The 21,296-nt window shown below is 46.7% G+C and overlaps 2 protein-coding genes across 7 annotated transcripts in view; one reads left to right on the top strand and one right to left on the bottom strand.

Annotated features, from left to right (window-relative positions):
* The window catches only part of TSTD2 (thiosulfate sulfurtransferase like domain containing 2), a 30,690-nt gene extending 29,590 nt beyond the window's left edge, over positions 1 to 1,100 (top strand). For all 3 annotated transcript variants that reach the window (XR_010407846.1, XM_064579925.1, XM_054509318.2), the window contains one exon: positions 679 to 1,100. Coding sequence is in view for 2 of the 3 variants with exons in the window: in XM_054509318.2 (XP_054365293.1) it covers positions 679 to 690 (12 nt within the window). In the remaining variant the exon portion in view is untranslated. The remainder of the gene's footprint in view (positions 1 to 678) is intronic.
* Positions 1 to 21,296, bottom strand: part of TMOD1 (tropomodulin 1) — an 84,938-nt gene that overhangs the window by 7,377 nt on the left and 56,265 nt on the right. For 2 of the 4 annotated variants that reach the window (XM_064579926.1, XM_064579928.1), the window contains 5 exons: positions 20,923 to 21,123; positions 19,829 to 19,959; positions 18,035 to 18,142; positions 12,831 to 12,974; positions 1,100 to 1,244 (listed from right to left, as the gene is read on the bottom strand). In XM_064579926.1, coding sequence (XP_064435996.1) covers positions 1,100 to 1,244; positions 12,831 to 12,974; positions 18,035 to 18,142; positions 19,829 to 19,959; positions 20,923 to 21,123 — 729 coding nt within the window. The remainder of the gene's footprint in view (positions 1 to 1,099; positions 1,245 to 12,830; positions 12,975 to 18,034; positions 18,143 to 19,828; positions 19,960 to 20,922; positions 21,124 to 21,296) is intronic. The other 2 variants (XM_045882753.3, XM_064579927.1) reach the window with 2 other exon arrangements.

The following is a 21,296-nucleotide window of genomic DNA, read 5'->3' as shown; positions in this document are numbered from 1 at the left end:
CTTTGTGCATACACACCTACACACTCCCCTCTATTCTTCTGGGCCTTCCAGGTAACAACCTAGCCTCCGATTCATCACTAGAAAGTGACATACCTGAACTTTGAGATGTGCTTTAGTATTAAGCCCTTTGCATTTTACTGAGTGTTAGAAACAAAAAAACCAAAGACCCCACGTGTAGAACAGGCTTGAATTTGATGAAAAGCTCACTGAAGACACTGTCCTTTAGAAAACATAGTTATTTCATAATTCAATCCCAGAGAGAAGCTCTCTTTCCTTTTTCTTTTTTTTCCCTCTCTTTCTGAGCTTGTTATGCTTCCTTCTCTTCTGTAATAAGAGTATTGTAACTTGGTTCATCTTCTTGCCTTGGTCCTAGAAAATTCACAGCTAAATATAATGATCAATTATGTTAACATATTAGACCTACTTCTTTTCTTGTTCTTTTTCCTCCTATTTCCCTACAGCCTTAGCATAGTCCTTTTTGGACACTGTATCAAATCCTTTTAGCAGCCAGCAGAGATACACATCATAAATACTCACAGAGCTTGAAAACAATAGGTACCTGTAAGTCAATGATCAGTCTCACTTTTCATTCGGCTGACTTGCATACCTATTTTGTTGACACTCAAAAAAAACAACAACAAAAACAGATGGTGACATTTTCTTTCGTTTCCTTTTCAGAAAAAAATATAAGCTATGCCTTTAACTGAGATGAAATTAAAGCAACCTGCTTCACCTTCTATGAAGTCAACATTTTCAACTTTCACCTTGAAAGCCCTGTGAAGTCTCCTGGGCGTGGGGTTTGGGTAGTAGTGCTGGTCGGTGGCTTTGCGGGCTGGGACTAGAGCCAGACCCCCATGAAGTCCGGGGAGAGGACTCTGAGCGCAGAGAAGGGTATTCAAAGAGGAAAAGGCGAGGCGGCGAGCCAGGAGCCAATACAGAAGCCGAGGAATTGGGACCAACGTGAAAGTCAGGAGTCGGCCTCAAGAAGATGACTCCCTTGGCGTAGGTATCAGTGGAATATTCCCTGCCATACCGCACCGCGCCCGCAGGACTGGTGAGAAAACGACAGGCCGGTGGGCAGGTAGCCCAGGATACTCACCAAGGTCGTTGTTGTTCATCATCGCGTTGGACGCCCGCAGCCGGGGCCCCTGCTGGGTAAAGTGGTAGCCGAATTTGAGAAGCGTTGCGTTCTTTTCCAACATGCTCACAATCTCCATTTCCACTTTGTTGCCCAGAGGCTGGCTCTTTGATGAAGAAGAGAACAGTAGTCACCACTCATCCCCTCTGTGCAGGAGCTCATCTTCTCTACGCGCAGAAACCCTGCGTGGTGGGCGGGGATTTTAGCTACTCCCCCTTTCCCCCAAGAACCGGGAATTGGAAGTCTGGAGAAGGGAAAAGGTCATACAACCAGGAGTGAATGAGCTGGGATTCAAACCCAGGCCCTGATGGACGCCAAGAACAGATGTTTACGAGAAAACTCGAGCAGGAGGGATCTTCAAATGAACAAGTCTCAAGGAAATGAAAAATCCTACTCCCTAGGCTCTACTCCGTACTAATTAAATCAGAATCTCTGGGAATAAGACTCAGATGTCTGTGGTTTTTCAAACTCCCAGGTGATGTCCGTGTACAGCCAGGTCTGGGAACCAGGCACTTAGATGAATCCCTTCAATTTACAAATGAAGAAGTCGGGGCCCAGAGAGGGGAAAAAGATTGGCCTAAGGTCACACAGTTAAGTTGGGAATGCCCAGAGTTTGTTTTCTAAAGCCTCCCTCCCTCTGATCATGTTAGTTCCGTACCCCAAGACCTCTAGTGACAAAGACTGAAAGAAAACAAAAGAAAAGGAAAACCTTACAATATAGTGTTGGGAAGGATACGATGAGGATTTCATCAGTCTTGTTTATAATACTAGGGAAAAAGAGAGGCAACTTCATCCAGAGAGGGTTGCTCAAGTAAATGATAGCTGAGCTTTACAAGAGAAAATGATAGCTGTCAGATGATGATGCAAATCTTTGGTCCCAGGCCCAGAACGATGACCACAAAACAATATGGAGAAAAAAAGCCCAGTAACAAAACAGGTCATATTTAAGCAAAGTCGCATGTATCTTCCAGACACATATATATGCCTAATGCCTAGAAAAGGCCTGCAAGTGTCCTGGTGGTGGTGGGATTTTAGGAGAGTTTTTGTTTTCTTCTTTGTATCTTATTGTTTGAGTTTTCTGTTACCATGTATAATAAGATAACACAAAATAAACATAAGCTTAAGGAGATTTGAAAAGACATGGAGAGCATGCTAACATCATATCAAGGCTTAAAGACGTTCCCCCCAAGGGCAGGAACAAGACAAGAATGCTCACTTTCACCAATACTGTCCTGGGGGTCCCAGCCAGGACAACAAGGCCGCCTTTGCCCATCTCACTCACCCCTCACCTCTGGCAACCACTAATCTGTTCTCTGTATCTATGAGCTTGGTTGTTTTCTGTTTTTGTTTAGGTTCCACATATAAGTGAGATCATAGGTATTTGTCTTTCTCTGTCTGACTTATTTCACTTAGCATATTGCCCCTGAGTTCTATCCTTGTCATTGCACATAGCAAGATTTCCTTCTTTTTTATGACTAAGTAGTATTTCATTGTGTGTGTGTGTGTGTGTCTTCTTTATTCATACATCCATTGGTGGGAACTCAAGTTGTTTCCAAGTCTTGGCTATTGTAAAAAATGCTGCAATGAACATGGGGGTGCAAATATCTTTTCGAAATAATGTTTTTATTTTCTTCAGATAAATACCCAGAAGTGGGATTGCTAGATCATATGGCAGTTTTATTTTTAATTTTTTGAGGAACTTCCATACTGTTTTCCATGGTGGCTTCACCAATTTACATTCTCACCAATAGTGCACAAGGGTCTCCTTTTCTCCACATTCTCACCAACACTGTTATTTCGTGTCCTTTTTATTTTAGTCATTGTGACAGGTGTGAGGTGATATCTCATTGTGTTTTGATTTGCATTTCCCTGATGATAAGTGATGTTGAACATCCTTTCATGTACTTGTTGGCCATCTGGATGTCTTCTTTGGAAAAATGTCTATTCAGATCCTCTGCCTGTTTTTTAATCGGATTAAAAAATTTTTAAATCTAAATAATTAAATAAATAGGGCACCTGGGTGGCTCAGACGGTTAAGCGTCTGCCTTCGGCTCAGGTCATGGTCCCAGAGTCCTGGGATCGAGTCCCGCATCAGGCTCCCTGCTCCTTGGGAGCCTGCTTCTCCCTCTGCTTCTCTCTCTCTCTCTGTCTCTCATGAATAAATAAATAAAATCTTTAAAAAAAAATTATTTAAATAATTAAATAAATAAAATTTAAAATTCAGTTCCTTAGTCTCACTGGCCACATTTCAATTGTGCAATTAGGTCAGTGCAGATGTATAACATTCCCATCATCACAGAAGATTCTATTCGATGGTGCTCGCCTAAACTGTGAGCCCTTGGATAGAACATAGTACCCAGTACCTCCAGGTCAAGGTCAAGGAACTGAATGGAGGAAGGAGGAACATGCTTGATGCACAACAACACGGGAGGGCTGAGAAGATACATTAGCCCACCATCCAAAAGGACAAGCATGGATCTCAGTTGAGACTCTTGATGGAGAACTCCTCCCAGGTATTGAGTTCACCAGAGCCTGTCTGGGTTCAAATGGGGCTGGGAACACCAAGCTGGGCAGGTAGAGTGACACTGGTAAAGTTCCACTGCCCATTTGTCATGGCTCCTGAAAGAGCTGGGAAGAGCTCAGGCCTGTCCTCAGAAGACTCAGCACAGCCCTGGGCTCTGGCCCACTTGGCCTGGCAGGTAGTATAGAGACCATATAACGGCCCAAGAAGGAACTGGAAGGTCCCCTGCCCTCCCCACTTATCAGGAAGCCTGGCCTCTCCTTGAGGCTGCTTTCTGGGAAAGCTCTGCCAGAACTCAGGATGGGCTAATCTCAGAAAACTCCAGTCTCCCCTGAGTGGAGGGGCTGCCAGCATCTGTGAGGGCTGTTTCTGCCAAGCTGACACTTCATGCCACTCGGTCCAGAGCACAAAGCACTTCCGTGCAAACTGCCCCCATCCAACCTCCCTACATCCCTGGGGAGGCAGCACAGGCAGGGACTGGCCCCTCTGTCGTCTTAAGAGATGAGTAAACTGAACCCATGTATAGAGGGAAGTTGGAACGTGCTCCCTCCACTTAATGCCAGAGCCAGGGCTTGACTTTGACCTGACACTGGAAGGACCTCAGAGGATCCTCTGGACCCACATTCTCAAACAGGCATCCAATATGCCTGGGATATGTGCAGATGTGTCTGGGTTATGCCTGGAGAAAATACAGGATTCTACTACATAATCATGGCCAGTCTTCCCGGAGTATTAATCTTTGAGCAAAATCATTATTTTTACATTAAAGAGTAAAATAGGAAATGTGCACACATCTTAAGAAGTATCATACCTGCCTCATTCTCAGGCTATCCCTCTTTGGGGCCTCAATCATTCTCACCGATGAAAAAAAGAGCCCATGGGGTCCCTGCCAGGACCAAAACTCTGGTCTCTTGTTTTGTGATGTAGTGATCATTGTGTACCAGGCGATGCCATAAGCATCACAAGTGATCACAAGTTCACAATGAACTCATTTTCTCCTCCCTATAAACCTGTGGAATATGTACTTTTATTATAACTTTCATCTTACAGGCGAGGTCCATGAAGAACAGAGGTATTAACAAATGTCCCCCAAATCACAGAGCTGGTTGGTTACAGAACCAGGATTTGAACACAGGAGGTTCACTCCAGAGTTTGCTAGTTCTCGCCTAACTTGGGTGCCTTTGAGAGAGCTCCGAAGGCAGAGGTAGAGCTGCTAAGAGGGGCTCTGGGCAGATGGAGTTTGGCTCAGCATGCAGGATTGTGATCTAACCGTTAATAATTTCTGCGTGTGGAAGGAACTGCCTGGGAAGGTCGTGGCTGCCTGTCCCTGGAGATATGTGGACAGAGGGTATAGATAGTGTCTTGTGAGTCTCCTAGATGTCATTACGAAGGGAGAAGGCTTAGGCTCTGGGACCTTGCAGGCCTCTGGGACCTGCATTCTGTGAAACCATGAATGGCTTGCTTGGATGGCATAAGAAAAAGTCAGGACAGTGGGTGAGGGGCAGTTGGGAGCTCCCTTGGCAGAACCCAAGGGTGGGTCATGCCAGGACTGGCCCTAGCAGACTGTGGCAGCAGAGCTGGGGACAGGGCTGGGGAAGAACTCTGATCCCCCTTCCTTCAGATGTGCTTAAGAATTAAATCAATCACGTGTGAATAAATATCTTATTATTAAAAATTCAAATGATACTAAAGCAGACTAAGTAAAGTCAGAGAGTTTCCCTTCACATCCCTAATCCCAATCCTACCCACTTTCTACAGAGTAAGTACCAGGCCACCAGAGTGTGTTTCTCTGGATTTTTTCCTATGAAGTATATAATAAAAATGTGTGGATTTCTTATTTTTAATTTTTTCCTTTAAATGGATTCGTATTATACACATTGTTCTGCAACTTGCCTTTTTCATTTACCATTTTCTGGAGACCTTTCTTTTTCTTTTTCTTTTTTTTAAAGATTTTATTTATTTATTTATTTAATTGACGGAGAGAGAGACAGAGAGAGAACACAAGCAGGGGGAGTGGGAGAGGGAGAAGCAGGCTTCCCGCGGAGCAGGGAGCCCGATGCGGGGCTCGATCCCAGGAGCCTGGGATCATGACCTGAGCCGAAGGCAGTCACTTAACAAACTGAGCCACCCAGGTGCCCCTCTGGAGACCTTTCTAAGTCAGGACACAGAGAACTACTGCATTCCTTTGAAAGGCTCCACGGGATGCCCTGGTACAGAGGGGCATGGAGCTTGCTTCTGTGTTCCTTGTTACAAGCAGTGTGGTGGAGACTTTGCAGGGGAGGGAGCTGTACTCTTTAGGCTGGACATGGGGCCATGGAATGGCTGGGTTGAAAGACAGGCATATTTTGAATTAAAATTGCCAAGAGGGTACAAACGCTGACGGGCCCTTCAGCAGTGATGACAACTCTCATTTCCCTGTGGCCGAGCATCATCAGCTTGATGAGAAGATGACCAGATTCACTGGCTTATGAACAACCAACCCACGCCTTAGGTGGAATTGAGTGGGTGGCTCTGAGACACCCATTCTGGCCAGAGGCGCCATGGGCATCAGGAAGCTCACTTTGTGCATCGGATGGGACCAATCATGGCCTTTTCTTTGTGGTCCAGAAGATGTGGCAACTGGGAATACTCAGGAGCCCTGGGAATTATCTAGTTGAAGTTGAGAGTTGCAAACCCCGGCTGATATCAAAATTCCCTCCATATCATAGCTGCCAAGTTCTGTTCTGCTTACACACCCCTGAGGATGGGGGGACATCACCTTTGAGGCACCCTGCTCCATCCCTCGGTACCTCTGCTGGTTAGAAAGGTCTTTCTGGCCAAACCACAGCAAACCACATTCTCACTTTGGTGATTTTAAAGTATGTCTGCCAATTCTTTGATCCTCCTCCCTTCCGAAGGCAGAGCCTAACTCCCCTCCCTTTGAGGGTGGTTGTGCTTAGTGACTCACTTCTAACAGACAGACAATGGCTGAAGTGACCACGTAACTTCAAGGGTTGGCTCATAAAAAGGCATGTGTGGCTGCCTTCTTTCTCCGCCTTGGACCGCTCACTCCGGGAGAAGTTAGCTGTCATATAGCGAGGCCACTCAAGCAGCACCCTGAGGAGGTGCACACGGCAAGGAGCTGAGGCTTCCTGCCAACACCCGTGGAGGGAGCCATCTTGGAAGCGATGGTCAGGCCCTCAGACTGCACTTGACTGCTGTCTTGTCAGAGAGCTTGGGCTGGACCCATGTGGCCAAACGGCTCGTGGATTCCTGACTCCCAGAAACTGTGAGCTCATACATGTTCACTGTAATTTTAAGCTGCTAAGTTTTTGGAGGTAATTTGTTACACAGCTATAGATAACTGTTATACTCACAGACAATGCTGAACAAAAAAAGCCAGACACAAAACAGCACCATGGGATTCCATTTATATGAAGTTTAAGAGCAGGCAAAGCTCATCTATGGTGATAGAAATCAGGACATGATTGGATTTGGAGGGTATTAATTGGGAGGGGGCATATGAGGTGCTGGAAATGTTCTATATCTTAATCTTGGTGTTGATTACCTAAGTGTGTGTGTGTATATATATTATTATATATTACATTATTATATAATAATATATAAATCCATCCATATATATATTTATATGTATATATATACACACATATATATAAATCCATTAAACTGCCCACTTAGGATGTATTTGTTACTATATGTAAGTTATACTTCAATAAGAAGTAAACATAAGAAGGAAAGGGAATAAGGGAGGAGAGAAAAGAGATAAAAAGTCATTTCCTGCACCAGCTAGGATTTCTCAGAGGTCAGTGCTTCCCACCCCACTCTTCCACTACCAACTGGTCTAATCAACAATAAAAATATTGGGGCAATTGGGTGGCTCAGTCGATTAGCCATCTAACTCTTGATTTTGGCTCAGGTCATGATCTCAGGGTTGTAAGATCAAGCCCCACTTCGGGCTCTGTGCTGGATGTGGAGTCTGCTTAGGATCCCCTCTCCCCCTCTCCCTTTGCCCCCCCCAAAGAAAAACCCAAACAACAATAAAAACAACAATAAAACAATAGAAATATCACCTCCCCCTTATTGGGAGAAGACACATGCCAGGTACCCATTAAGGGCTCAACACATTAAAGCCTCTAACAACCCTGCTGCATGAGTATGCGTATCCTTCCCATTTTAGAGGTGAGGAGACTGAGGCATGGGTACATTAAGTGGCCCCTCCCCACTATTACACAGCAAGAATACGACAGAACGGAGGCTTAGCTTAGACTTGATCCTCGTTTGACTTCAAGTGTCAGAGATTTGAAGACAGGGAATCCCTGGATCAGTCTGTCTCCTGTCTAGAAAGCTCTTGGCTTTTCAGAACAGAGTGCAGCCTCCACTGGGGATTGGACATGGTGTAAGAAAAGGATTTTCTTGACATATTTTTTTCTCTTATTTCCACTGACTCTATCTAATTTTTCCCTGAGAAGTGAGGTCAATGAAAGGCCATACTTGGCATTTTGAGGAAGGGACAGTGACACATGCCCATCCTCTCTTGGAGGTTGGATGTTTCCAGGCTGAATTACTTCAGTACACACGGAGATAGACAAAAAAATTATGCACAAGCCAAGAGCTGCTGCTTAGGAGCTGAATGTATGAGGAACAAAACCGAGAACATGACTGGTGGCGAAGTCTTGCTTTGTTTTCCTCTTTTTTGCAAAACCATTTTCAGCCTCATTAAAAAAAAAACAAACAACTTAGCCAGTTGCCTTGAGTATGTAATCTAAACCTAAGGGGGTGTCACCCTGTGTGAAAACCTTCAGGATCCTATTCCAGTGTGGCTTTGTTTTCTTTCTAAACTTATTTGGACTAGGAAAATAATCCAATCTGCGTAAACAAGAAAACGCAATCCGCTTCCTTTAGCTTCTTTTCAAAATATGAAGCATATCCTCACTGTCCAATATTGGAATGAAATGTGAGAAATCCAGCCAATATCCCCCAGACATGGCACATAACTTCATTTGGGCAGGGGTCATGTTTTCAGGCCTTGTCTGCTCTGAGGGGCAGGGAGTACCCGGTGCCCCGAGGTCCTGGGGAAGGACCTGCTGGAGGCGGCTTTGTTGGGAGTGAGGAGCACAAATCAAGAGGGACAGAGAATCGCCATTTGGACTTGGCCAACTTGGGATGGAGAGGGCTGGCAGGTACCACATACACATAGCCCGTATGTGGGGCCTGCTCCTGGGGGCTGAGGGTCTCTCCTGTCCAACCACAAATGCAGCCTGTCTGGAAGGTGGGACGCCTCAGTTCTGGCCCAGCTCTGGCACTAACTTGATCCGTGACCTCAGCACATCCCGTCCCTTCTTTGATCCTCAGTTTCCCCACCTGCAGAAGGAGGGGCGGGACTAGACATTTCTCAATGCCTTCGGCTCTGGGTCCCGGCCTCTCTGCCCCCTCCCACCCTCACTGCTGGCTCAGGGCCACTCGAGGTGGTACAACATTGCTTGGAGATAAAGAGAGATGACTGAGTAAACAAACAGCCCCAGGATCCCAGTTCCCGGATTAGGGTCCTGAACCAGGCAGCCAGGCTCTTGTCACCAGGGCAGAACTCCCCAAGTCCCTTTCTCCTTTGTTTGGCCATATAAGGAAGAAGGAGGATAGAGGCTCACTAACGCAGGTTACAGTCCCAAGGACTGAGGGGAAAGCTGTGGCCTCTAAGGACCTCGGTGACTAACCAGGAATGAGGAATAAAACACCACTCATCATCTCCTCTGTGGCACAACCCTCAGAGCCCAGAGCTGGGGCACCCGAGGAGAGACGCACCGTGAGAGGCCCTGGTGACCTTCCCTAGACTCCAGGCCTGCAGAAGCACTGGCCCATAGGTGGCCCTCATCTGTCTGGCTTCCCAGGCCCTGACGCCTGCCCTCAATCCTCTCCTATCCAGCTGGGAACCATCTTCCCAGAACAGAGCCCACAGCCCACTTTCATTCAACCTACCCATTCAGAGCCCTTTAGATTTCCAACCCCCTTTCTGGCTTCTTCCAGGGGATGGGCTCTATGGCTTCCCCCTCTCCTTCTTCATGTGGTTTGCTGCACCTGAGATGCCTCGGCCTCCACTTCACTCTCTGAGATACTATCCATCCTAGAGGTTTATCTCAAACTCCACCTCCTCCAAGAAGCCCTCCATGATGCCTGCTCCTGACTGAGATTGCTTCCTCAGAGGCCCCCCATCTGTGGCTTGCTGAAGCACCTGGTTCAATGATCATTTCTGTACCTGTCTGCCTTCCCATCCAGAGTGAAATCACCAGAGGGCAGAGCCAGAGCCTCATTCATATACAGAGCCAAGCACAGCTCTGGGGTTCAGCCAGCACTCAACAAACCCTCAGATGGACCAAAAAAGAGGCTCCCAGGATGGTGTGGGGGGGGGGGAGGTGGTGACCAGAGCTCTAGCCTCACACCAAGGGAAAGGGACCGCCGAAAAAGCCAAGCAAGACCCACACAAAATCACAGTAGGAGTCAAAAGACCAGAGGGGCACAGTTCATGGACTGTGGAATCACATCAGCCTGCGTTCGAATCTTACCTCTGTCACTTACTGTGTGACCATGGGCAGGTTACAGAGCCTGCCTGGGCCTTAGTGTCCTCATCTACAACACAGAGTGGGTTATAATACCCACTCACAAAAAGTCTTTGAGAGCATTAAATGAGATAATGGATACATGGCACCTCCTCAGTAAATTAACTCTTAGAACACTGTGTGAACTCTCTAGGTCACCTTTGGAGTAATTATAAAAGTTCACAACCTCATAGTTACTATCTGTCATTTCCTTAGAAGTAGAAATTCTTATGATCCCCATTTTGTAAGTGAGGAAACTGAGGCTCAGGGAAGTGAACATTCTCACCGGGGTGTTCAGTGAGGGGAGGGTGCCGGTCAGCACTGGCTCTGAGTCTGGACTCAGCCGGGGCCGACAGCAGCGAGAGGGAAGGTAGGCAGCTCACTCTCCGTCAGCTGTCATCACAGGGACCTGAGGCCAGCGCTCTGGGTCCCTTTTGGCCAACATTCTGCCCCAGGAGTCAGGTTTCAGCTGACGCTGGATAGACCCTGACTCCCTGCCCAGCCAGGCTTGGAGTCCCATGAGTAGCCAATGCCAGGCCTTAGCCCCAGGCTGCCCTTAAGCCTGCCGCATGCCTTCGTTCCAGTGGATCTGCCCCTCCTGCCTGCCAGAAAGCAGGACCAGCAGCGGCTGAAAGAGTGGGAATGGGTGATGCAGCAGCAGCTGTTGGCATGCAAGAGATGCAGGAGTCCCGTGCAGCAAATTCACCCGACAGGGCTGCTACTCTTTATATGAATCAGAGAAAAGTACCTTCTCTGGGTGAACAAGCCCCATGCGAAGGCTTAGAGAGTAGAGTGTGGGTTGGATTTTGCCGCCTGCCCCCTGTGCAGTGAACAACATACACAACCACCCAGGGCAGCCCTGCCTACCAAGCACCACGGAGAGGCCAAGTTCCGAGCTGAGCACTGAAATAAAGAGATGGCTCAAATACAGCACGAGCTTCTGAGAAGCTCATGGGAAGCTGAAGTGCCAGGAGAATACAGGGAGGGATCACTTAACCCTCTCTGGAGAGAGGGTTAGAGGCCCTAAGGTAGGCTAATGGGAGAAAGTAGTGATATTCAGGCTCTCAAGAAAAAAAAAAAAAGTTGGATTTATAGTGTTTGTCAATATCCATAGTGTAAATGTTCCCACCAGGAGTGACTTCAAGGTAGCCACGCGCCATCCCTGAGGTGGAGTGAGGAGAGATGCTTGCAATCAGCTCTGGCAAGCTAGCTCTGGAACACCGCTCGCTGGGAGGAGAGGCTTCAACTGAATCCAGAAGGAAGAGGAGGATTCTCCAGGCAGAGGAGGGGTAGGGGCAGGAGAGGACATTCCAGGAGGAGAGAGAACCAAGAGCAAAGACATGGAGGTGCACAAGTAGAGAGTTTTCAAGGGGTTACGGCTGGGAAGGGCTGTCAAAGCCTCGGGAGCCCGGTGATGCTTTAGTTCTGGACTCGCACAGGACCACGTGCCTGCCATGATTCATAAGCTGCACACTAAAGTTTTGTGCACTTTTCCATATGTGTGTGTGATATTTTACAGTAAGGATGAAAAGTACAGATAGTCTCATTCAGGAATAACTGCTATCTACAATTTTGTTATATTTCCTTCCAATCTTTTTTCTATGCACGTATTTATATGACCATCCGGCAAACATTTTGAGGTAGGAAAACAAAAGTTCCCTATCCAGAGCCCATAAAGAAGAAAGCATTTTAACATGAAAAGCAATGTGGCATCACGGAAAGAGTGTGGGCTTTGGAATCACAGAGACCTGAATTCGAATCCCGCCTCCCAAGTGCTAAGTGGGTGGTGCTGAGAAAGTTGCTTGTCCTAGCCTGTCCAGGCTGCTTCTCAGCTGCAGACTGAGCAGATAATACCCACATCCTGCAGGGTGGTTAGGAAGGTCAGAGATGATGTGTGTAAGGTGCATCGCACACAGCCCAGCCCACCATAGACCCTTAACACAGGCAACATATAAGATATGGTAGCCAGCATCATCTTAGAAAGTCAGAACTGAAAGAGTTGCCCTGATAATAACTGTCTGAACCACAGAAGTTACAAAGAAATGGTAACCCCATTAGGAGAAAGTCAAACTAGTATTTGCCCAGAGAATAGACTCAGTGGTAAGGAGACTGACTCAAAAGCCCACTGAGTGGGGCTGGGGGAGGGTGTTTGAAGAAAATAGGGATATTTAGCCTGGTGGGGAAGACTCCAGTGGTTTATAAGATCTGTGCCCCAGATGTGTCCCACGTGCAGCAGAGAACAGAATTAAATCCAATAAACAAGACTTGCAGGAAGCTGATTTCTACTGGATATGGGGAGGGATATTCTCACTAAGAACTGAAGGGGTGATCTTGGTAAGGAGTGAGCTCCCATCACTAGGGGTATACAAGCAGAACCTGGCAGAGCACTTGATGGACATGATGAAGAAGGAAGATGAGCATGGTGGAGGGTGTGGACCAACGACCTTTGGGGCGCCTTAAGGCTGGGCCCTGGATCTGCTCTGTCCAGCAGCACCTACCCAACCATCCATCAGTACATGGCAAGTGCAGAACCGTGCGCATCCTGTAGTGAAGGACACGAAAAGACCCTTGTGCATCTAACCTGGTTATCGATTTTCAGTTCCACTAGAGAAGTGTTGTATGGAAGAGCTTCCACCAGGTGCAGGACGCCGGCTCCGGAAATGAAGTTGGATTCCACGTTCAGCGTCTTCAGCACCTTATTTACCTTGAGCATCTCCGCAAGGGCCTTGAAGCACAGGATAAAAGCAAGGGTACCTGTGAGTCACCCTGAGCAAGGCTGGAGCCCCTCTTGGGTAGAGCCTAAAATACTAAGAGGGCCTTGCTGGGAGCAAGAGTTCCTTGCGCACTCCTGCTGCGCGAGCCAGGGACCAGGCAAGACGATCTCTACAACCTCCTTCACGAAGCACAACTCCCGTGTCTCTCCTCCCCTCCAATGCACCATGGCTCCCAAACCCCTAACTGGAGAATTCCATACCCCTTAGCCAGCATCCAGCCTCCATCACCTGGTTCTCCTCCCTTGCTCGGCCTCAGGGCTCACTGCTCCCTTACAGTCGGGCTGATCTTAGCTTTGGGCATGGCTGGTGCTCTCCCACTGCTTTGCCTTTGCTCATCCTGTCCCTGCTGCCTGGGATGCCCTTTCCTTTCTACTTTACTTTGTCCAAACCCTGCCTGTCCTTCAAGGCTATGCTCAGTTCCTCTCCGGGAGCCTTCATACTGATGGCCCCAGCTAGCTGCGGCCTGACCTCTTGCGGTTTGTAGAATTTATCCATAACCTCCCTCATGGAACTTGTATTCCTCTGTTCAGAGTTGTTTTTATACTGGTGTTGTCTCTGCCATTAGACTCTCTGCTCTTGGTGGGATGAAAATGCACCTTATTCATCCCATGGTGCCCACGTGCTCAGCACACAGTAGGTTCTCGGTAACGGTTCACTGAGTGACTAGCGGAGTCCCTACCTCCCTATATACCCTCCACTTGTCACTTCTATTTCCCTGTTGGGATTCCATGGAGTCATTGTTCTCTTCATCTGAGCAGCAGAGAGCAGAGAAGGATGCCTGGGAAACCACCCCACTGGGCAAGTGACCAGGGCAAATGGGAGGAGAGGAGCTCAGGTGGCCCCCAGCACGTTTCAGAGGAATTCAGCCAAGGGGGTGTAGATAACAATCAGAGCCTCTGAGGGAAATGAGGTAATTAGCAGTTGGTGGAAACGATGTGTCATGGAGGAAAGGGGACACCAGCAGCTGATAGCCCAAGATGTACCACAGTGGGCCCTGGTTGTCTGAAATGACTCTCTGAGCCAGGAACACCCTTCCTACCATCCCTGCTTGCCAAAACCCTATACAAGCTCAGCTCCCAGAAAACCTTCCTTGTTGAAATCGTCCTTCCCTCCTCCCCCTGTTTCCATGTGCCCCCAGGATGCAATGCTGGCTTTCTCTAGGACCCTGAGGAGGTTGGACACTCCTGAGGAGAGGGCCCCAGGCTATGTTCTTTCCACAACATCTCTTTTGCTCCCCACAGAAGGCCTGTCCAGGCCTGATGATCAAAATATTTAATAACTGATAAGCAAGTGCACCAGGCCAATCCAAGTGAAACAGCTGGTGGCTGAGCAGGTCCTAGAGACCCTGTCATGCCAGGTGTCAACTCTTTTCTGGATCATGGTAGAGGAATGGGGGTGCAGGGAGAGGAGCTGGGGCAGGGAGTGGGGGCACTTACAGAGCTTTTCACTCCCATGTAGAATTTAAGAAACAAATGAACAAAGAAAAAAAAAGAGATACACACAAAAATAGACTCTTAAATACAGAGAACAAACTGGTGGTTGCCAGAGGGGAGGTGGGTGGGAGGATGGTTGAAATGGATAAGGGGGATTAAGAGTACACTTGATCTTGATGAGCACTGGGAAACTTATAGAAATGTTGAATCATTATATTGAACATCTGAAACTATTATAACATTAATTATACTTCAATTAAAAATTAATTTTTTAAAAGCATTGATTGCTACTAAATAGACTTCAAAACCAGGAAAGTTATCAGGCATAAAGAAGGGCATTACAGAATGACAAAGGGGTCATTCTCCAAGAAGACATAACAATTCTTAATGTATATGTGCCTAACTACAGTGTCAAGCTGTAAGTAGCAAAAGCTGATAGAACTACAAGGAGAAAGATGAATCACTGCTAGAGTTGGAGATTTCAATAGCCCTCTGTCAGAAATGGAAAGATCCAGAAGGTTGAAAATCAGTAAGGACATAATTGAACTCAATAACACCATCAGTCAACTGGACAGAAGTGGGACATTTAGAGGCTACTTCATCCTACAACAGTAGAATACACATTCTTCTCAAGTTCACATGGAACATTCACCAAGATAGATCACATTCTGGGCCATGAAACACACTTTAACAAATTTAAAGGAACAGAAATCATACAACATCTGCTCTCGGAACTCAGTGGAATTGAACCAGAAATCAGTAACAGAAAGATAACTTTGAAAATCCCCAAATATTGCATGGTGATTAAACAACACATTTCTAAATAACACATGGGGCAAAAAAGAAACCTTAAGAGAAATTAAAGTTTTTGAACTAAATAAAAATGAAAACATACCTTATTAAAATTTGTGGGATGCAGTGAAAGTAGTGTCTAGAGGGAAATGTCTAGTATTGAATGCATATATTAAAAAAGAAGAAAAATCTAAATTCAATAATCTAAGTTTCCATTTTAGAAAACTTTTAGAAGAGCAAATTAAATCCAAAGTAAGCAAAAGAAAATAAATAAGAATTAGAGCAGAAATCAATGAAGCTGAAAATGGAAAATCAATAGAGAAAATCAGTGAAGTAAAAAGTTGATTCTTTGAAAAGATCAATAAAATTGATAAGCCTCAAGCCAGGCTAAGAAAAGAGAGAGAGAGAGAGAACACAAATTACTAATATCAGAAATGAAAGAGGCCCATTACTACAGATCCCATGGAAATTGAAAGGATAATAAAGGGATACTATGAACAACTCTTAAATCCACAGATGTGATAACCTGGATGAAATGGACTAATTCCTTGAAAGACAATTTGCCAAAGCTCACATAAGCAGAAATAGACAATTTGAATAGGCCTTTACCTACTAAAGAAATAGAATCAATAATTTATAACCTTCCAAAACAGAAATCACCAGGCCCACATGGTGAATTCTACCAAATATTTAAGGAAGAAATGATACCAATTCTCCACAATCTCTTTCAGAGAATGGAAGCAGAGGGAATACTTCCTAACTCATTCTACGAGGCCAGCATTATCCTTATACCAAAACAAAGACATTACAGGAAAACTACAGACCAGTATCTCTCATGAACATAGATGCAAAAATCCTCAAAAATATAGCAAATTGAATCCAACAATGTATAAAAAGGTTATACACCATGACGAATGGGATTTATCCCAGGTATGCAAGGCTGGTTCAACATTTGAAAATCAATTAATGTAACCCATCACATCAACAGGCTAAAAAAGAAAAGTCACATGATGTATCAATAGATGCAGAAAAAGCATTTGACAAAATCCAACACCCGTTCATAATAAAAACTCTCGGTAAATTAGAAATAGATGGGAACTCTCTCACCTTGGTAAAGAATATCTACAAAAAGCCTACAGTTAACATCATGCTTAATGGTAAGAAACTGGAAATGTTATTACTAAGATTAGGTACAAGGCAAGGATGAACCCACTCACCATTCCTTTTCAACATCAGAATAGAAGTTCTAGCTAATGCAAAAAAGCAGGAAAAGGAAATCAAATATGTATATATTGAGAAGGAAGAAATAAAACTGTCTTTGTTTGCAGCTGATATGATTGTCTCTGTAGGACATCTGAAAGAATTGACCAAAAACAAAAAAACAAAACAAAAAAACCCTCCTGGAACTAATAAATGATTATAGCAAAGTTGCAGGATACAAGGTTGATATATAAAAACTAATCACTTTCCAGGGCGCCTGGGTGGCTCAGATGGTTAAGCGTCTGCCTTCGGCTCAGGTCATGACCCCAGGGTCCTGGGATCGAGCCCCGCATCGGGTTCCCTGCTCAGCGGGGAAGCCTGCTTTCCCCTCTCCCTCTCCCACTCTCCCTGCTTGTGTTCCCTCTCTTGCTGTGTCTCTCTCTGTCAAATAAATAAAATCTTTAAAAAAAAAAAAAACAAAACTAATCACTTTCCTATATTCTAGCAAAGGAACAAGTGGAATAGGAAATTAAAAATACAATACCATTTGCATTAGTACCCTCAAAAGTGAAATACTTAGGTATGGAGCTAACAAAATATGTAGAAGATCCTATACGAGGAGAGCTACAAAACTCTGATGTATAAAAATAAAAAACTAAATAAATAGATATTCCATGTTCATGGATAAGAAGACTCAATATTGTCAAGATATCAGTTCTTTCCCACTTGATCTACAAGTTCAATGCAACCCCAGTCAAAATTCCTGCAAGTTATTTTGTGGATATTAACAACCTGATTGCTGCTAAATGATTAACTGCCATCCCTGGTAAGCTAATTTTTGCACTTTTAACCTATTAGTGTTGTAATAATCATACTATACTGTCAGCCTTTAGTTGTCTGCATGGCCAAATGGACCGTTGTGTTCATGAAAGTGGGAGCTATGACTGTAGGTCACAGTTGTATTCTCAGAGCCTAATTCAGTGCTGGACCCAGATTCTCAATAAATATGTTTGAATGTTAAGAAAAAAAGAAAAAAGAATTGATGGTTACTTTATAATAAGTACAATTTAATTTGATCAGCAATATCTTTAAGACTTGGGCAAAAAACAAATAAAATTGATCATCAGGACCCATTGAGTAAGACAATGATTTTAAATATAGAGAAACTGAAGCCAAGGGAGGGGCAGGTCCTTATCCAAATGTGATGTGCCGAGTGGAGACAGATCCGCTTTAGAATTAACAAGACTTGCATTTAAATCTTAGCTCCACTTCTCACTTGCTGTGCAACTTTGGACAAAGCAAAATGCCTGAACTCCCTGCACCCCAGGTTCTTCATCTGCAAAGTGGGGAGACCTGCATCCCTGAGATCAGGGGTGGCTGTGGATATTAACTAGGATAATGTACGGATGTTGCCTGGGTAATGGCCCTTGTGTTCACATCATCTCCTGGCTCCTGGCCCATTGCCTTTCACCATGCCATACAAGGTTCTTCCTCAGTGGGGTTCGGCCAGTCCTGAGGCCACAAGCATCAATCATTCCGTTTCTATGCCCCCCACTCCCAATGCAGCAGAACTGAAAGGTACATACATGCGCCACAGGGTCATTGCTCCGTGTTCCCACGATGCTGAACTTCTTCACATATGAGTTATCTTTCAGGGCTTCTGCATACGCCTTGAGAGTGGGTATGGGGATATTCTGCAGAGAGAAAGGCAGGCAATGAGGAGCAGCCCCGACCAGGGTCAGGCTGGGCAGACAAATGGGGCAGTAACCCTCTCACACATGCAGCCTGATTGCTAGTAGGTCTCTGACCAAAGAGCTGAATAGGTAAAGGGTTTTCGGGCTTTGCCCCACATGGCTGAGATTTAGAGAGAACTTCCTGGTAAACAGATTGGGAAAATCCTCCCTGACAATTTCCGGTAGGACCCACAACTATCTGTGCAGGTGGAAACCAGAGAAGGAAAAATCAAGGCAGAGGATGCAGAGGAGTGTTGTGCCGAGAGCTCAGGACTGGGGTGTGGGAGTGGGCAGGGTCTTGGCCTCTGCCCGGACAGCTGGCCACGTTTCTGACTCTCTCTGTGACTCTGGGCGAAGTCGCCCCCTCTCTCTGGACCTGTTTCTGGAAAACCAAGGTGGGGGCTGGGCGCTGCACTAGATGATCTCTAGGAGACATCTGTCCCAAAGGTTCTCAGGCGTACTGCACATCAGAGGCTCCTGGGGAACTTTTATAAAATGCTGATGAGTGGGTCTGAACCAGACCAATAAATTCAGAATCTCGGGGTGGGGGCGGGGTGGGCATTGGCAGAGATTTCTTAATCTTTTTAGGTGGAAACCACTGATCTGGTCCAACTTTCTCACGTGCATGAGGGAAACTGAGGCCTAGAGAAGGATGAGCCTGTGGCCCCAAGGTGAAGGCGCACAGCCACGGCCGGTTCCACACCCCTACGCCACTCCGAGCCAGTGTTCACTGCCAGGGTGCAGAGTTCTGAACTGTGCCAGGGCCTCCCACTGGCCACACAGCAGACAATGGAGGCACCCGAGAGGAAACCTGGCTGTGTTTGCACGGATCTCTCATTTCAGAGAGTTACGTTAGCTCCCCGTGGGAGCAAAGCCTGGGGAGGGAGGCCAGGTGGAGGAGAACACTGCAGGCGCAGGTTTCCAATCAGATTATGCCGTGGGGCTGGCAGCCACTTAAAAGAAAGTGGAGAAGAAAGAAAAGAGGAGCTGGGGAGTGGGGGGACCACTTCTTACCTTACCCCACAGCCTCCCAGAACTAATCCTCCTGGCCTCTGGGCTGAGCAGGTGGGCAGGCAGCTGGTCCTGCTTCTGAATTCCCCCTGCAGCCTGTCCAGGGTAGGACTGCTTGTCCATCTGACCCTCCTCTGCCCTTGGTGGTCACACAGGAAACATGCGACACATATGGGCCCACAGCTCCCTGCCAGGGCTGCAGAATGAGGCTGACCATACGTCTGATAGAGCGCAGATGGCTCAGGGCTTGGCCCGTCCCAGGGCTGTGGGACCCCACATGCCTGCTGGGCACAGGCTTTTTCCAGCCTTGGGATCCCCGGCAGTCAGGTGTGTCTGACTTAGGATTTTTAGCTCGGAGAAGCTCTCAGTGTTTCCAATAACAAGGCAGGTTTCCAGAATCAAAGCCTTGTTGGCCCATGGTGAACCTGGGCCTGAAGAAACCAGGGCTATAGGACATGTTTGTTGACGATGCCCAGGCCTTTTAGAGGTTTTGCCCCCTTCCTGACCCAGAAGCACCCAGACCCCAAACTGGACCCTGTTCTCTCCGCACAGCCAAGCCTGGGCCACAGGCATCGGGGTACACAGATATGGCTCCTCCCACCCGCCCCAGGTGAAGCTAAATAAAAAGGACTTTACCCGGATATTGTTGAGGTTAACCTCCTCAAGTTTGGGGTCATTGTTCTTTATCCGCTCCAGGGTTTCCTCAACGTCTGTTGAATTTGGCTCTTCATCGGGCACAGGCTTGTACTGTGTCGGTTTGATCACGCCTAGAGTGACCGACAAAAGAGAGGTGGCTCACAGAAACACGGGGACTCTCTCCCTCCACACCGGGATTCTCTGGAAGGAAGCGGTGGCTGGGTTCAGGCACAAGAGAAGACTGCGCATTCCTGGGGCGATGGGTGGGGGGCGGGCAGGTGGGAGGTGGGGTCGGGGCGGGGGAGAGAAGCGCTGGCTGTGCCCTGCTTGGACTCGGCCTTTGCCCTCCTACAAGGACTGGGTGAATGACTGAAACCCTCTGACCTTCTGTGTCCTCATCTGTAAAGTGTCGGTCAGTCACTCTACCTCAGTGGACTCTTGTGAGGATAAAATGAAGCCTGAACGTGAGAGAAGCGTGTAAGCTTTCCAGAGAGGGGGACCTTATTCTTCTGCCACCCTCACCGCTTTTGGGGGCCGAAATGCCAGCTTGGGACAATGCAGTGGAGCAATGAAAACAATGCAATATGGTCACAGGAGAAGACAAGGGCACTCACGGAACAAAAGAGGCACCAGGAGACAGACCCGTGTGGATGTGTAGAAACTCATGATCATGGTGGAGTCCCCAGCCAGCGGTGAAGGGATGGGCTTTGCAAAGAACAGTATTGTCCCCGTGGGAGAGCCATTAAAAAATGACAGTTTGATCTCATCTCACACCACACCCAAACACGGACTGCAGGTGGAGTAAGAAGTTGGATACAAGAGGCAAACCTCTAAAACTTTTAGAAGAAAATACAGGAGGATATTTGTATCACATTAGAATGGAGAAGTCCTGCATAAACAAGACACAAATCCCGGCAAAGGAAAAGGAAAAGGTGGATAGATTTGGCTACATAAAAATTTAAAATGTCTGCAATGAGCCAGAGAGCATGAATACGCAGAGAAGCAAGAAGCGTGGGGATGTTTTCACTTCAAGGCGTCCTCGCTGGGGGCAGGGGAGGGGGCGCCAAAGCTGGGGATCAGGGCCGTGTACTCACTGTTGAGTCCCTCCTTGTTCACGATGGAGCTGCTGCCCAAGGCCTGGTAGTATTGCTGGTTGCTCATGAGCGTGTGCATGCCCAGGATAGCTGCGGGGACAGGGGAAGGGCCCGTGCCTCGCCTCTTTGCAACAGAAGAGCCTCCGGAGCATGGACATTCCACAGCCCAGGAGTTTTTGCTCATGGAAATGGCAAGAAACACTGCATGATTTTAAGTTTGACTTTTACTCTCATCTCTCTTTATGTTGCTCTCAGATCTCTACACCCAGCTGAGACTTTTTTTTTTATTTTTTTATTGTATTGTTAATCCCCATACATTACATCATTAGTTTTAGATGAAGTGTTCCATGATTCATTGTTTGTGCATAACACCA

This window comes from Mirounga angustirostris, unplaced genomic scaffold (assembly GCF_029215605.1).
Source record: "Mirounga angustirostris isolate CCGP_5_RB_7025 unplaced genomic scaffold, mMirAng1.0.hap1 SCAF_15, whole genome shotgun sequence".
Lineage (NCBI taxonomy): Eukaryota > Metazoa > Chordata > Mammalia > Carnivora > Phocidae > Mirounga > Mirounga angustirostris.
Note: the sequence above shows the minus strand (reverse complement) of the source record. Positions and strands in the feature narration are given on the sequence as shown.